This window comes from Argopecten irradians, chromosome 8 (genome assembly GCF_041381155.1).
Source record: "Argopecten irradians isolate NY chromosome 8, Ai_NY, whole genome shotgun sequence".
In the NCBI taxonomy this organism is placed as follows: domain Eukaryota; kingdom Metazoa; phylum Mollusca; class Bivalvia; order Pectinida; family Pectinidae; genus Argopecten; species Argopecten irradians.
Window position 1 is genome coordinate 33747521 of NC_091141.1, and position 16638 is coordinate 33764158.

Below are 16638 nucleotides of genomic sequence, written 5' to 3' on the forward strand. Positions count from 1 at the left end.
AAATGCAATATGCACAACAAGGGGCCTAGTGAAACCTGCACATACAAATTGAGACAGAACGCTTCAGCACTTTCTGAGAAATAGCGATAACAAACTTTAAATATGGAAATCCAAGTTAGCTGCCTGGCGGCAATCTTGTTGACCAATGGGTCCAAAAATGCAATATGCATAACAAGGGCCCTAAGGGAACATACATATGAAATTTGAGAAAGATCCCTTCAGCGCTTTCTGAGAAATAGCGATAACAAAAAATTTTAACAGGCGGACGACGGACCACAGACAAAATGTAATTTGAATAGCCCATCTGATGATGGTGTGCAAAAAATATCTATTTGCTATGACAAAATTAAGGATTTATGTTGTTTGTCAAAATAAAAATAAAAATCAGACCAGCCTGGTCCCGATTTCTCGAAACATACTTAAGTCCAAAACTGACTCAAGTCTAAAGATTTCATAGAAGTTACATCAGGAGAAAAACTTAAGTTTTGACTTAAGTTTGCACTTATGTTTCGAGAAATCGGAGCCTGGCCCCGGTTTCTCGAAACAAAAGTGAAGACGTAAGTCGAAACTTAAGTTTTTCTCCTGATGTAACTTGTATAAAAATTTAAGTCAGTTTTTGACTCGGGAAATCGGGGCCTGGTGATAATTCGAACACTGAACCTTTAGCGCAATGTGCCAAGTCTCAACACTCCGAGCTACATAAACAGGCGTTATACTTTGATTTGCTATGCATTAATTCATACGCAGTCTGGACAATATTTAATTAAAATTCTTTATCAATCACGTTTTTTTTTCTAATTTTTCGGTACGAGTGCATCGGAGGACCACTTTTTGGGAATACGATTAAAGTTGTGTTTTACTACACTAAATAAAATAAACCATAGAAGTTGGTCCTCTGATGTGCTGATATTGGAAAAACCCCACCAAAATCGTGCAATTTTGAGGTCATTTAATGAATCATCGTCTGCAATTTACAAACTACGTTTTCCCAAATAAGATCATTCGTATATCGAATGTGAAGCGTATATATTAAGAAACTTCATATTTTTATATATATTTTTGGATTCTAAAAACCTTTAAGCCGACATGCGCCATACCTCTTTGCAGCATCCATAATCAGCATTGAATATTTTATCAGAATAATGGGACTCAGCAGCCTACAACCAATAAAGAAGTCGACTGTCGCCAGAGGCGTTTTACGTTCTCCCGAATATATATAGCTTTAAAATACCTCTTACAGTAAAAAGTACCTAAATATACTATAGGGGTATTATATATATCTATGTTGTATATTATTAACAGAGCGTTAAACTCATGTGGCCTACTCAAGGTTGCAATGCTGACTCACGGTTGCAATGCTGACATACGAACGACGGTGCCTACAAAAAGTGTTAATAATTTATGTTGTTTGTTTCAAAACAGCACTTTATTACGTAATAGTCAATAGTTGGCCCTCAGTTTAGTTTTTGAACTACGTGTACTAAGAGCGAAATTAAGCTCGGAGATATTCAAACACAGTGCCGGTGTCATAACAAATTTGTATCCCCAACAAAAATATCATATGTGACATCACATAATTAAAGCTTTATTCACACGTTGCATTACACTAAACACATATTCGCACATTACTATGACCATGATCACATACTCGCACATGCATTATCACAATCATTCATATCAACCTCGCATGACTCTCGTTCAACATAATTTTACACATTTTACATAACATCATAGCTGTCATAAGCACTTTCGTGCAAATATTCATCTTTTCAAACTTTGTGATGCAATACAACATACATGACTGAGACACCTTAAACAATCACAATATGCATCTTCTTTGATAATTCAAATAAACTTCATTCTCACAAACATTCACTGTTACAATGGACCATAACAGCTTTCCCTTGCGGAGTTTTATGCATGAGTGCACACGGTGTTATGACCTTCACATTCAATGTTTGACAAGCATAGAAGGCCATATGGCTATTTGTATTCATATCAGAATATCGTGACATTTTCAAAACAGTTTTTTTGAGATTCTTCCTACGTTGAAAATCAATAGTCTTAAAAATGAAAGAGGAATTTTTTTCAAAAGCTCTCAAAAGAATCAATATGCTACATCAAGTCTGATCTTCTAGATGACACAAAATTCTTGTATATTCAGACAAAATAGTTTGTGACAAAAACAATGTGAAAAACTACATCAAGTTTGGGCGATGTTTGTATAGAAAAACTTGATGTCAAAAGCATGTACACCATGGAAACGGGTAGAAACAACAGCTGTGATCATGATGAAATATTTATACATCTTGGATGACAAAAGAACCCATCAGTTTTACTATACTTTCTTTGTTTCTGATGCTCGTATTCCGCCATTATTTTTCCCTTCAAAACATTCTGAGTTTGGTTTTCATCCATGTATAAGTCGCACTGGTGTATAGGTCGCACTCACGGGTCAGATGACCTAATAAATGACAGAATGTAACAGGATTATTGTAAAAGTTCACAAACGTAAGGCTTGGTAATATTGCAATGACAATCGCTTAGTGTTTGAATGTTGCTGTTCAGATGGGCACAGTCGGCTTCTTTTGGGTCCGGTCCGTAATGGGAACATTTATTGTTGAATTGAAGAGACGGCCATAATGAATAATTAAAAGGTGATCCATCTATATTCATCCATTTTCCCTCAGTTTCCTCATCTGTGAGGCCTACCCAAGCGAATCTTTGGGATAACTCATCTGAAAATAGACAATTTCAAATCAAAACGACCTTGATTGATAACATGCTGTATCTGTCAAAATAGACGAACATATGAAAAAATATTATTCAGTTATCATTATACAAATATGAATATACATGCATGAATCATGCATACTGTAGAGTTCATACCTGAATAGATCGTACATACAGTAGAGTTCATACCTGCATGAATCGTACATACAGTATATATAAGGTAACATAAAATCCTTAAATCATGCTCAAACAAGGACATTGAAAGCAGTTACTGTAAAGGTGGATATTTTTGCGAGTGCTTAATTTTGCGATTTCCTCGCTTAAAACTTTCACGGTGTTGTTATTTTCTCGAAAGATACACTTTCAGACTTTTAACAACAAATATAATATACATACATTATGTACACACTATTACGCGCGGGGGAAATTTTCGCGATCAAACGACTTTCTCGTAATTAGCGTAAATATCTCACTTATGTAGATTTCAACGTTTAAAGTATCCAAAAATTTACATGTATTTACGGAATCTCGACAATGGTTGGATTAATTACCGTATAGCCGGTTATTTTCTCGGTTCAAAATTTTCGCGATTTGATCTCAAAACGAGGAAATCAAATTTTACTGGTTACAAATTTTCGCTAAATGGCTTCAAGCGTTTACATGATTCATCCATTTCTTAAAATTTCGCGGATCAAATTTTCGCGATCACATATCACTGTTCAGCGAAATCGCGGAAATATCATCCTCGCGAAAATAACCGCTTTACAATGCTGTACAATTTAAAAAAATGGTAATCATAAATGTCTTGTAATTGAACATAATTGGTAAATAAAATATTATATTCGATATGTATTTTATAAATTACATAGTAGAATGTTCTTCATTTTCTATAATATTTCTTCGCTCCTTATAACGACTGTCTTCAATTGACCGATCGCCTGGTGTAATATAGCCACGCGTTGTGCCCACAAACGCACGCCTACAGAGCAAACATCGTAGCATACACAATACAAAATATAAAATCACATGCGGTTTGATTGACAGCTGGCGATCCGTCAATTTCCTGCATGTTTGCATTTATTCGTAACATGGTTTAAACGACTCGCATTTCCCCTTTAATATGAAAAATCAGTAATTCTGTTATTTAAATGTAGTATCAATTAATTTCCTATAAAATAATGATTTATCATTGAAGTTTGTTTGGATACCATATAGTGCATGTAGTAGATTTTTCAACTTCCTTATAACAGGATTTCAGTTTAATTGAAAGTTCCTGTTAGCACATAGCAAAGGAGTCCATATTCGTTTTGAATTTATTGCCCTTGTGGAAGGGAGACATGAAGATTTGTTTCCCCGAGACAAATGATGTTTCCCGGCTTTATCTTTATAAGGCTTTCTCTTTCGTAACTGATTGCTAAGCTAGAAGACTTCATGTGAACACCAAGTATGTCTCTCTCTCTCTCTCTATATATATATATATATATAAAGAAAACACAACTATAAAACAGTTTTTTCCTCCCTAGCGCTTTCTCGGCTCATGCCGGTCTTAAGGGGTTTGAATTATTTCATTAGTAAAACATGACGTCATAGTACAATGACGTCATAGTAAGATTACGTCATGACATGGTACTTAAAGATATTGTGAATGGTTCTGGAAGAAACTAACAAAAACATGAGGACAAAATAAAAACTAATATGAAGTTCCTTTGTCCCGTTCTGAATTTAACACAGGTTTCATAAGTTGAATGAAATACATCTCTTTATTTTCTCTTTTTAAAAGATCTGAATTAGACATTTGATATATTGGTAAAATAAAAAAAGTTATCATTAGCACACATATGACAATGTTCGTTTACTGTTAAATATCTGAGATGGTCTGTTTTGGTTTGTTGTCGGTGTAATGTAACTCTCTTTCTCAATTCCATTCCTGGTTGACCAATATAAAAATCTGAGCATTTGCTACAAATAAGTGCGTATATGACATTTTTGGATGTACAATTCATATTAGTTTTAATTTTGAAATTAAAACCATTTTTGAATGTATAATTTTTACACTCTATAATAATATCACATGTTTTGCAACGCTTTTGCATACATTTAGTGACAGAAGTATCTTGAATTTTCGAATCAAATTTTGACGCACATAAAATACGTTTAAGGTTTTTAGGTTGACGCTTGCAATTTATTATTTTCTTGTTAGATAAAATCAATTTCATTCTGTCGCTATTTTTCATGTAATCTTCACAACCTTTTACAATTGGAAAAATATTGTAGTTGTTTGGATTAAAAGTACTGACAAAAGGTATTATATTGCTTTTGGATTCCACTTTATTCGGTTTCCTTAAATGAATAGGTCCTTCTTTTTTTTGCTCTTTCAACTCCATAATCTATAACTTCTTGTGGATAATGCTGTTTGCGCAGATAAAAGACTAAATTATCTAAGCGTTTATACATATATACAGTAAGTTTAAGTGTTTGAACACCTTCCATAGGAAAACTGTCCCGATAATTCAGTCTGAGAGTACATAAAAATTTGCATATATATCAGAAACAAACCATTTCTTATGGAAATTATATTATAAAATTATTATTAGTTATATAAACTACCATACCTGGATTTGGTGTCAGTAGATGTTTAACTTGCTGTGTATGTTTGAGCACTATTAGTCTTGCTCCAATGCTTCGACAGGCGTCGTATGCATTGTACCACGTGAGCTGATCATTGAATGTTTTATAGCAGAGTTGTCCGTCTTCAAAAAATGTGTAGCCCGCCATTTTACAGTCTGACGTTCCTTGAAGTGTTTCTGTTACGATGAAATGAAAAGGGGTCATACACATGTGACGAAATACGGAAATGTCCGACAATCAGGTGAAAAAATATATATAAAATGATAAGATAATAATATGATTTCAAATGTTCTGCAGATTGCTTTAATCTACACCCCAGTCAATATTTCAGTTCTTTTCTTGATAATTGCGGTTTAGTTTTACATAATTATTTGTGATATCAGAATGTTCTCTACGCGCTAGTGCTATCACACTTAAACATTCCCTGACACAGCATCCTATAACGTCAAACATGACATGTCAGTAAATCAATGTTAAACACGAACAGAACCTAACCTTTGCTTCGCGATTTCATGTTTGGAGTTTATTCGCTTTTCTTCATTTTTTATTTTCTCAGTAGTCTTTGAAAGCATCCGAAAGGTTATAACACGTAAAACTAAGATTTTGATAAATGTGGCGAGGAATTGAATTTCGCAAATTTTAATGCAGACACACAGTAATTTAGCGAAATTCTCCCCTCTGCAAATACTATTAGCATCTATATTTGTATGGATACGCTATTTAAGCGAAATTAAATCCCTCGGAAATATCATCAACTATACAGTAATGATGACTGAACATTTTGATATATTGCATGAAGAAGCTTCAGTAAAAGCCAACGGAACCCCAAAATCCTCCAAAAGCCACTAGAATATTTATTTTAGACGTTGACATATCACGGCCAAAGGATAAGAGTTTTTTTTTTAAACATATATTAATAAGAGGTAAACATTTAGGCATGAACTATCAAGCACGACAGGAGGGATGATAACAGTCATGTATATGCATCTTAATTCAACATTTTATTCGTAATTAAATTAATTAATTCAATAACTCATCCAAAGTATATAATTGAGTCAGCGTCAGTTCGGAACCTTCTTCGCAGTGCCGATGTTTAACTCGATATCCAAAATGGAAGCGATCGAAATACTCGAGAAGGACAGAAAGAAGAAACAAAAACGTTTGGTAAGAAATGCCGCAGCTGCTAATAATGTTTAAAAACAATTTCATAAATAGAGGTTCTCAAACAAGCGACCGTTCTTTATCATATTTATAAAACTTAAGTTAAAACATCTAGCTGATTTTCAAATTTTGAAGACACAGTTAATGTGTGATTATTTTATACCAAAAACATCATGTGGTTGTGGTAACTCTGTAATATTTGTATGTTTTATAAACACATACTATACATACGGTTTTGGGTTTTGAAGACGATGCGTGGACCATTTGGGAATCGATCTATACCACTCTGCTGTTGGGCTCCCTCAAACACGTTACAGATGCCAGTGTCGTCTACATATTCAAACATGTTACATGTCTGTTCGGCTTCACAAAGCAATCCACAATGGACACGTGAGAAAACATGGCGTGTCTTTGATGTTTCACCAGTCATTTCGAAAGGGTAGTTGACAATGTGTCGCGTCCACAGTTTTGAATTTGCTCCGCAAAAAACTAAAATCAGACAATTAAAGAGAAAATATGCACTTTTTATCATTATTTTAACGTTTATCAATGGACTTTGAAATATTCCAATACAGTTTTCAAACAAATGTAAAAAAAAGTAAAGATATTATCAATGAATATAAACTCATAACATTTTTATTTTGAAGATTTCCACGCTGTCAAAACTGGTCAAACATGGCGTAGCTTACACCAGTTTCTTCCTAATATGTCTACAGTAAATTGATTTAAAGTGAATAGTCGGGCAATGAAAACCAGTCTTAATGTATTTATTAGCCTTTCAAAGGTCATTTTATATTAAATTGATGGCCAAGTTCAACTTTCATTGACAAATTTTGATCATTGAAATCATGGAAAACCCCTTGTAAATTTAGCACAGTTCTAAAAATAAATTCTGAAAGCGAGGCTGCGTGGAAATATCAACACGGACATGAGGACGTTTTAGGATTCCTATGATATAAATTTATTTATTTGCATTCATAGCAATTTAGACAGGAAATTTAATTTTTCTATTTTATAAGAAATTATACTGGATATATCAACATAATTTCTACCGACTTTAGCCTCCTTTTTTCCGACTATTCACTTTAAAGTAATGTCATCATTTTGGCCAGAGTTTGAATTTACTAACACGCAGTACGATACGATATAAAAATAGATTCAATATAAATATATAAGTGGCATGTCGGAGGTATTATCATCTGATACATTTGCCACCGCGTATTTGTAATTTACGATAGCGAGTACAGTGACGAACATAACCAACTAACCTTATACCGAAAGAAAAAAAAATGAAACAAGAAAATTCGTGGAATTTCCATCCCCCGCTTTCAGAACATATTGTAGATAAACATTATTGAGTTTAGGTTTAACCCTTGATTCATGAAAAAATAAACTGAAATCTTATTAGGAAGTAAGATGTGTGAAATAATGTCCTCTGAAAGTAACTATTAAACTTGAATGAGGCATTTAACTTCGATACTAACTTTTAAGAAAATCGGTTTACATTTATTACAATTATTACACAGGGGATGGCAGAAAATGACGTTTTTAGTACACCAAAGGGCCATAACTCCACTACATAATGTCGGCCAAAAGTGGCAATCGAACTTGGCCAAGCCCTTAAGGCATTTGACCTTATTACCAATTTTGAAGAAAATCGGTTATTATTTATTAGAGTTGATGCAGGGAAATGGCAGACTATGACTTTTTTTTTAATTAAATCAAAGGGCCATAACTCTGCTAAATAAGGTCTGTCGCAAGTGGCGACCGAACTTGGCCGAGCCCTTAAGACAATTAACTTTGTTACGAAGTTTTAACATTTACATGTATTAGTAATTACACAGAAACTGCAGAAAAACTACATTTGTAGTAAATTAAAGGGTCATAACTCTCATAAATAACATCCGCTGAAAGATTTGATCGAACCTGGCCATGCACTTAAGGCATTCAATCTTTTTACCAAGTTCCACAAAATAAGGTCCGTTGAAAGTCGCGATCGAACTTTGCTGAATTCTTAAGACATTGAACCTTGTTACTAAGTTTGAAGAAAATCGGTTTACATTTGTTACACTTATTGCACGGAAATGGCAAAAAATGACGTTTTTAGTAATTCAAATGGTCATAACTCCGCTAAATAAGGTCCATCGACAGTCGCGATCGAACTTGGCCGAGCCCTGAAGGCATTTTACCTTGTCACCAAGTTTGAAGAAAATCAGGTTTACATTGGTTACAGTTATTGCACGGAAACGAAGTGTTACAGATAGACGGACGGACAGACAGACAGACGGACAGGCAGACCGACAAAGCCAAATTAATATCCCCGTTTCGGAGAAAGCGGGGGATAAAAAAACAACTATTAGCAATCTTTTGTAACATTTTGACCTTATATTAAGTAAATATATATACTTACTAGTAACCAGAGTGGACAGGAACCATTGGTACCGACTTCGCCTGTTCATCTGTGTTCCCTTGTATAGGATATGCTTTACCATACGTTTTCTGTATGAAACTAAGACAAAATAGATCATCCGGAAAGTCGGCCGTAATATATTCATTTTGTATTAATTATTAACGTCAGTTTTGATGGTAGGTTATGATACGTTAACAAACAATCGATAGTTCAGAAAATCGCCAGTAAACAAACAATTTATTTTAAGATCAATCTTGACTTGGAAATAGATTTGAACATTCTCCTTAATCTGAATTTGATTTAGATCTGTACAGAAGGTGTAGTCGATGAAATGAAAAGATGAATAATTAACATCTTCAGGTCATTTTGGCCTACAAAATCTGAAAAAAAACTGAAATTGAAGTACATTTAGTTTTAACAATATTTTTTTCAAAAAGAATACAGAACAACATACATGTCATGAGAGGTTAGATTGAGGTTAATTCAACAGGAAGTACATTTCATATCTAGAAAGATCTTCATGTAAATTCAGATCAATTTCAGATCAAGTTATTGACATGAATTAATTGTTTTGCTCTTTTTTGACCCGAAAAGAATCACCTGAAATTGATCTGAACATACCTATTATTTGAAAAATAACTGATGTATAATCGTGTTTTGTGTTTCTAGTTAACTCAAAAATGCATATGAAATAATTCATTTTTGCTTTTTGTGAGTGCATAATCAGTGCCTCATTCCATATTGAGCATAGTGCCTAGAATTTTTTCGGGACGCAATTAATTATTTTTTAAATATTTTTATCTTAAAGTGAAATAAGAAGTTCAACTTCTTCAATGTACATGTAGGTAATGGTGCAAAGTAACTTTTGTACCGGAAGAAAAATACTAATTCCTCTACTCCTTTTTTGATAGAGAAAAAATACCATCCGCCAGCGGTGGAAAATCTTTAAATTTCGCGATTTGCAGAATGCTCTTAGGTACGTCGATGATTTTGGTGTTTTTAAAAAAATATTTTACTGGTTTTCAGAATTCCATTGATATTTATTATACACAATGAATAGTAACTTTTACCGATTTTTTAATCTAGACCCACATAAAACGTCTAAAAGGGTCTACAGTGGGTCTAAATATATATTAAATCATTTCTCAAATCCCTTAGTTTAAACACATCTTATTGCCATATTAACAATAGGATCAGGGAAAATTCTGCAATTTACAAACTACGTTTTCCCAAATAAGATCATTCGTATATCGAATGTGAAGTGTATGTATTAAGAAACTTTATATTTTTATATATATTTTTGGATTCTGAAAACCTTTAAGTCGAAACGAGTCGACATGCGCCATACCTCTTTGCAGCATCCATAATCAGCATTGAATATTTTATCAGAATAATGGGACTCAGCAGCCTACAACCAATAAAGAAGTCGACTGTAGCCAGAGGCGTTTTACGTTCTCCCGAATATATATAGCTTTAAAATACCTCCTACAGTAAAAAGTACCTAAATATACTATAGGGGGTACTATATATATCTATGTTGTATATTATTAACAGAGCGTTAAACTCATGTGGCCTACTCAAGGTTGCAATGTTGACATACGAACGACGGTGCCTACAAAAAGTGTTAATAATTTATGTTGTTGTTTCAAAACAGCACTTTATTACGTAATAGTCAATAGTTGGCCCTCAGTTTAGTTTTTGAACTACGTGCACTAAGAGCGAAATTAAGCTCGGAGATATTCAAACACAGTGCCGGTGTCATATCAAATTTGTATCCCCAACAAAAATATCCGGATAGAGAGACTTTTTATTGGGGATACTTTGATATGACACCAGTATACATGTAGATATAGGTTATTATTTAGTCTGAGAAGATATTTACCTGAGAAATAAATGTTGTCAAAGAAAGAACAAATATTGTAGAATGTCAACTAAACCAGAGGCCCAGAGGGCCTGTATCGCTCACCTGGTTTGAAATGCCAAGTAATGTTCTGAATGTAGGTTCATTGTTTCTTTTCACGAGGAATTCCAATATTTACCTCTAATTACCCTATTGGACCCCACCCCTCCTGCCCCCAGCGGGTCAGAGGCAAAATTCATACAGTTTTGTTTCCCTTCTCCCAAGGATGTTTGTGGCCAAATTTGGTTACAATCCATGCAAAACTCTAGGACAAGTAGAGATTTATAGGAATTACCTCTATTTCACCTATTGGGCCCCGCCACTCTTGTCCCGGGGGGGGGGGGGGGGGGGGGGGGGGGGGGGGTCAGAGCAAAACTTTATACAAGTTCTGTTCACCTTACCCCAAGGATGTTTTTACCAAATTTGGTTACAATCCATGCAGAACTCTAGGACAAGTAGGGATTTATAGAAATATCTCTATTTCCCCTATTGGGCCCCGCCCCTCCTGCCCCCGTGGGGCCAGAGCCAAAATTTTTACAAGTTCTGTTCACCTTCCCCCAAGGATGTTTTTGACAAAATTTGGTTACAATCTATGCAGAACTCTAGAACTAGTAGCTATTCATAGAATTACCTCTATTTCCTCAATTGGGCCCCGTCCCTCCTGCCCCCGGTTAGTCAGAACCAAAAGTTATACAAGTTTTGTTCCCCCTCCCCTAAGGATGTTTGTGGCCAAATTTGGTTACAATCCATTCAGAACTCTATGACTAGTAGCGATTTAAAGGAAATGTTGACGGACGGACGACGGAGGGACGGAAGGGCGACAGACGCCGCGCCATGACATAAGCTCACCGGCCCTTCGGGCCAGGTGAGCTAAAAATTATGATATACCTTTAATTACAAAACCGTTGACGTACCTTATTTGATACAACTTGTTTAGTATACCGTATGCACCGTAATTAGCGCCGTCCCCTTTTTCTAATAAACGCCCCCATCCCATGGTTTTAACGATGTTTTACAACATATGATGCCTCTAACAACAGAACTTCAGAATTGTTATCCCATATTAGATGAAATTTCGAGTCTCTTACATGTGAATCACGACATGATAATGTGTCTCAAAAGTTAAAAGGCATATACAGGTTTACTGTTACAGATTAATGAGTCATAAGTACAGAAAGCGCTAAAACATGTCTGACTTTTTTCGTCCACAACTTACACTTTGGTTCACAAGTAAGACCCCCTCCAACCTTTGTTACAATTTTTAAGCACCCTGGGCATTAATTAAGCATATACGGTAGTTTATGATTACCCTATCTGGTACCTCGACCGCACTGGACTACAATTCAACATAAAACACTTTAACACATATGACATCACATAATTAAAGCTTTATTCACACGTTGCATTACACTAAACACATATTCGCACATTACTATGACCATGATCACATACTCGCACATGCATTATCACAATCATTCATATCAACCTCGCATGACTCTCATTCGACATAATTTTACACATTTTACATAACATCATAGCTGTCATAAGCACTTTCATGCAAATATTCATCTTTTCAAACTTTGTGATGCAATACAACATACATGACTGAGACACCTTAAACAATCACAATATGCATCTTCTTTGATAATTCAAATAAACTTCATTCTCACAAACATTCACTGTTACAATGGACCATAACAGCTTTCCCTTGCGGAGTTTTAAGCATGAGTGCACACGGTGTTATGACCTTCACATTCAATGTTTGACCAGCATAGAAGGCCATATGGCTATTTGTATTCATATCAGAATATCGTGACATTTTCACAACAGTTTTTTGAGATTCTTCCTACGTTGAAAATCAATAGTCTTAAAAATGAAAGAGGAGTTTTTTTCAAAAGCTCTCAAAAAGAATCAATATGCTACATCAAGTCTGATCTTCTAGATGACACAAAATTCTTGTATATTCAGACAAAAATAGTTTGTGACAAAAACGATGTGAAAAACTACATCAAGTTTGGGCGATGTTTGAATAGAAAAACTTGATGTCAAAAGCATGTACACCATGGAAACGGGTAGAAACAACAGCTATGATCATGATGAAATATTTATACATCTTGGATGACAAAAGAACCCATCAGTTTTACTATACTTTCTTTGTTTCTGATGCTAGTTTTCCGCCATTATTCTTCCCTTCAAAACATTCTTATTTTGGTTTTCATCCATGTATAAGTCGCACTGGTGTATAGGTCGCACTCCCCATTTTCAGGGATAAGTTGCAAATTATACTCTGGAAAATACGGTACCACTGCTGATCATCAAAATCACAGATGGGTAATAATTTTCACTATGTTACAACCTGCACATTTAGTGCAAATGGTCAATCAACGTGTCACTTTCCACTAGCTTAATATATCCCCATGGAAGTTGCTACTACCAATATTTATAATTCTAATGCCATTTGATTTAATTAAATTCAATGAATTTTATAATGATGACTAAAAACCGCCATTAACAATTTCAATTTCACTTGAAATACTTGATCTATAATAAAATGGTAATTGGTCTCTGATTGCCTCAGATCTAATTTCTGAGCAGATAATTTATTCAGTGTTTTGTTCAAGGAAAACTTATATCTGAATTAACACCAAGCTCCGATTTCTCGAAAAAAAAGTCATGACTTAAGTCAAAGTTTTTCTCCTAATGTCAAACGAGCCGGGTATATGATTTTTTTTTACTTTAGTCCATTTATAGAAATCGAGTCAGGAAACCTATAATGCTGTGGTTCACAGAAATGCGTCCAGGTTGATGTCTTCAAACATATTCTGATTGCCCGGTCCTGATGCGGGACCTGGCTGTGTCATTTGGGGCATCCCTCCCTGCATGATGGCAGGACCTCCCGCCATGGTACCCTGTTGTCCCTGGGGTATAGGGGCCTGGCCCCGGGGATGCTGCTGCATCATCATATTAGGCTGGCGAATCTGCTGTCCTTGTTGCTATAGAAACAAATAGGATGAACTCAGTAACTGTAATACAAACTTGAACACGACCAGGAAAAGAAGACTTGTGTTCTTTATAAGATTTGATTTGCTTTTGAGTTATTTAATTTTAATGCACAATTATGCCAGTGCACATGTATAATAACAACGTCTCAATAACACAATTTAGTTAAAATGTAATCTCCTTCATCAAAAACTAAGATTCACCAATAATGTGAAAATATTGAGACTTTGAACCTTTGGATAATATAAACTGAAGATAATTAACAAAGTTCGCTTTATTGGATGATCTTGAAAATCATACTTAAACACACATAGATTACCAATCAAAATGAAAAAAACAAATATTGATAATCACCCTGAACCTGGTTAAATGACAACCCTGGCTGTAAATAGGACTTTAATTAATATAAACCAAACCAAATATGTCCGCTAAGAATTAGTAGCTTTATAGCCTAGCATATTAGTGCGATTCTTTAACTCCATGCATAAGCCCTAACAGATTTGTTTTTGATTTCAGACAGAAAAGTTTGACGAATTCTCGATTTCCAGGATTTACAATCACTTAAAGATTGTAAGTGATCATAACCCCTTGAAATTTAGGATGGGATTGAAATAATGCTGATTCTAGTGATATGAATATCAATTGTGTGTTAAGATTCCCATCACATTATACCGGAGTTAGTGAAATACATGTATGACCAAAATATTACAAACTTTATGACCAAAATCTTATAAGCTATATAACTGATATCTTACAAGCTATATGACCGAAATCTTACAAGCTATATGACCGAAATCTTATCAAGCTAGTTGTTAGTTCAACAAATTTTAGTCTGCGTCTTTAGGAATATGATGTTAGATTTTAACTAGCATGCAGAATTGCCGTATAAACAATACCACTGGAAACGCTCTACCACTTCATGGTGGTTTACTCCATTTTCAGCTTTTTCAAAATATCTAAATGTCGGACACAGACATATAATTATATAGATTTGCTCGTTTTAGTATTTTCAAAATCTTATTTTCATAATTTTCGTTATATTTTTGTAAATATTATAATACACATTTTTAAAAGTATTTGAAAAACAACAGTAGAACCAAATTAACCAGTATATTCCCTAATGCATTTATGTCTATACCATCTTTAATGACTTTCCCACATGACAACATCTGATGGCTACATCAAACATGTCAAGTACTAGAAATCCTTTAAAAAAAATATCTGAATCTGATTTTTGTTTCATCTTTTAGAATTCCATGAATAAGAATCTAAATCGAGAGAAATAACAATTTTTTGTTTTTTGTTTTTTCTTTCACGAATTTTGTGTATAAGTAGCTAAATGGAGAGGAATAATAAAGTTTTGAATCTTCGTGTTTTATTTCTTCTTTTTCGAATTCCATTTATAAATAGCTAAATGGAGAAAAAATTGAATTTTTGAATCTTATTTTTTGTTTCTTTTTTTTCAAATATTGTGTCTATCCGGTAAGTAGCTAAATTGAGAGGAAAAATGAATTTTTCAAATTTTCTATTTTTTTTTTCTAAATTCCATGAATAAGTATCTAAACTTTTGAATCTTTTATTTTTTCTACCTGTGAATTCCATGAATAAGTAAATGGGACTTCCACAAGTACCACATGATACTGACAACGTTTGTGCGGAACTAGTATCTCCAGTGGTGATGGAACGTAACTCTTCCCACTGAAATGACGTTAGGGCGCGATATTGTCTTTTATTGCCATTCCATTACCGATAGAAACAACAGTCATACACAAACGTTATCAGGTATCACGTGGTACATGAATTAATCCTTTTGGTATTTTCCAATGGTAGTGTCAGGCACAAATGAAATCACTACCTACCACTTTGTTTATCTGTATCCCTTGGTTACCTGTTCGTATCCCTTGGTTACCCACCTGTTGGTTCAGCAGCAGTTGCTGTATTTGTTGGTTTGTCACCTGCTGTTGGTGATGATGTTGTTGTTGTTGTTGTTGTTGCTGTTGCTGCTGTTGCTGGAGTTGCAATCTTTGTTGTTGTTGCTGCTGTTGTTGCTGTAGACGTTGGGCTTTTGTGGAAAATTTCAAAAATCGTAAGTTAATCTATTTTGGTTACAAATCGAGTTTTAAGAAAAAGTTTTCAAATTCTAACATTTAATCAAGTGTAATACTGAATCAAACTCATATTATTGATTATTCCGAACCTATAAGGTGGTCTGCGAAACAAAGTAAAAGCATATTCTATAAGACAAATATAAAACAAATAATCCATTTAACCATGCCTTAATGAACTGTTCTAACTTCATATTTAGAAGAGTTCAATATCACTTAAGGCTAAATAACTTAAATATTTATCGTAATATATGGTGAAAAGATAGTCAAATGACAGTATCAATTGTACAAAAGGCAGCCATTAACTCATTCACACCTGAAATTTCATAATGGACTGGTCTAGTCTTTGATTTAGAAGAGCCTAAATGTGTCTTTAGGGGTGAATGAGTCATAAACTTTTAACTATACATAATTTAAGGGAACTAGAAGTTTTTAAAAGAGGTAACTGAACCAGTGGCTCCTATATTCAAATTGCTGAAAGGGATTCCACAGTGTAACATACGCAATATTACAAGGAAACCTTTTTGTTGATATTTTTCTATTTCACCTGATTTTACTCGACAACACTTCAATCTAATTAAAATAGACTTGTAATTCCACTCCACTACGATCCCTAATGATACGCTCCAATACAAAATCTAACAACTTCCCATTCAGGGTCACCTCAGCATGACCCCCGGCCTAGAATTGAATTTGAGCGT

General features: G+C 34.3%; 2 protein-coding genes across 8 annotated transcripts in view; both read right to left on the minus strand.

Moving 5' to 3' along the window:
• Positions 1 to 1564: 1564 nt before the first annotated feature.
• Positions 1565 to 11143, minus strand: LOC138330169 (CD209 antigen-like protein 2). Its single transcript, XM_069277595.1, has 4 exons — positions 8933 to 11143; positions 6754 to 7011; positions 5346 to 5537; positions 1565 to 2738 (listed from the first exon to the last, which is right to left on the minus strand). Exons 1-4 carry the CDS (start codon positions 9075 to 9077, stop codon positions 2491 to 2493), a joined length of 843 nt encoding a protein of 280 aa, XP_069133696.1. The 5' UTR covers positions 9078 to 11143; the 3' UTR covers positions 1565 to 2490.
• Positions 11144 to 12200: 1057 nt separating this feature from the next.
• The window catches only part of LOC138330170 (mediator of RNA polymerase II transcription subunit 25-like), a 31951-nt gene continuing 27513 nt past the window's right edge, over positions 12201 to 16638 (minus strand). For 6 of the 7 annotated variants that reach the window (XM_069277598.1, XM_069277603.1, XM_069277597.1 and 3 more), the window contains 2 exons: positions 15692 to 15894; positions 12201 to 13825 (listed from right to left, as the gene is read on the minus strand). In XM_069277598.1, coding sequence (XP_069133699.1) covers positions 13616 to 13825; positions 15692 to 15894 — 413 coding nt within the window. In that variant the 3' untranslated portion in view covers positions 12201 to 13615. The remainder of the gene's footprint in view (positions 13826 to 15691; positions 15895 to 16638) is intronic. The other variant, XM_069277600.1, reaches the window with a different exon arrangement.

Bases quoted from the DNA above. Each gene is read 5' to 3' on its own strand.
- LOC138330169 (XM_069277595.1), bottom strand. From the start codon at position 9,077: ATGAATATATTACGGCCGACTTTCCGGATGATCTATTTTGTCTTAGTT. The intron at 7,012-8,932 runs GTAAGTATATAT...GTCTGATTTTAG, and splicing joins CCTGTCCACTCTGGTTACTA to TTTTTTGCGGAGCAAATTCA. The intron at 5,538-6,753 runs GTATGTATAGTA...TCATCGTAACAG, and splicing joins CGTCTTCAAAACCCAAAACC to AAACACTTCAAGGAACGTCA.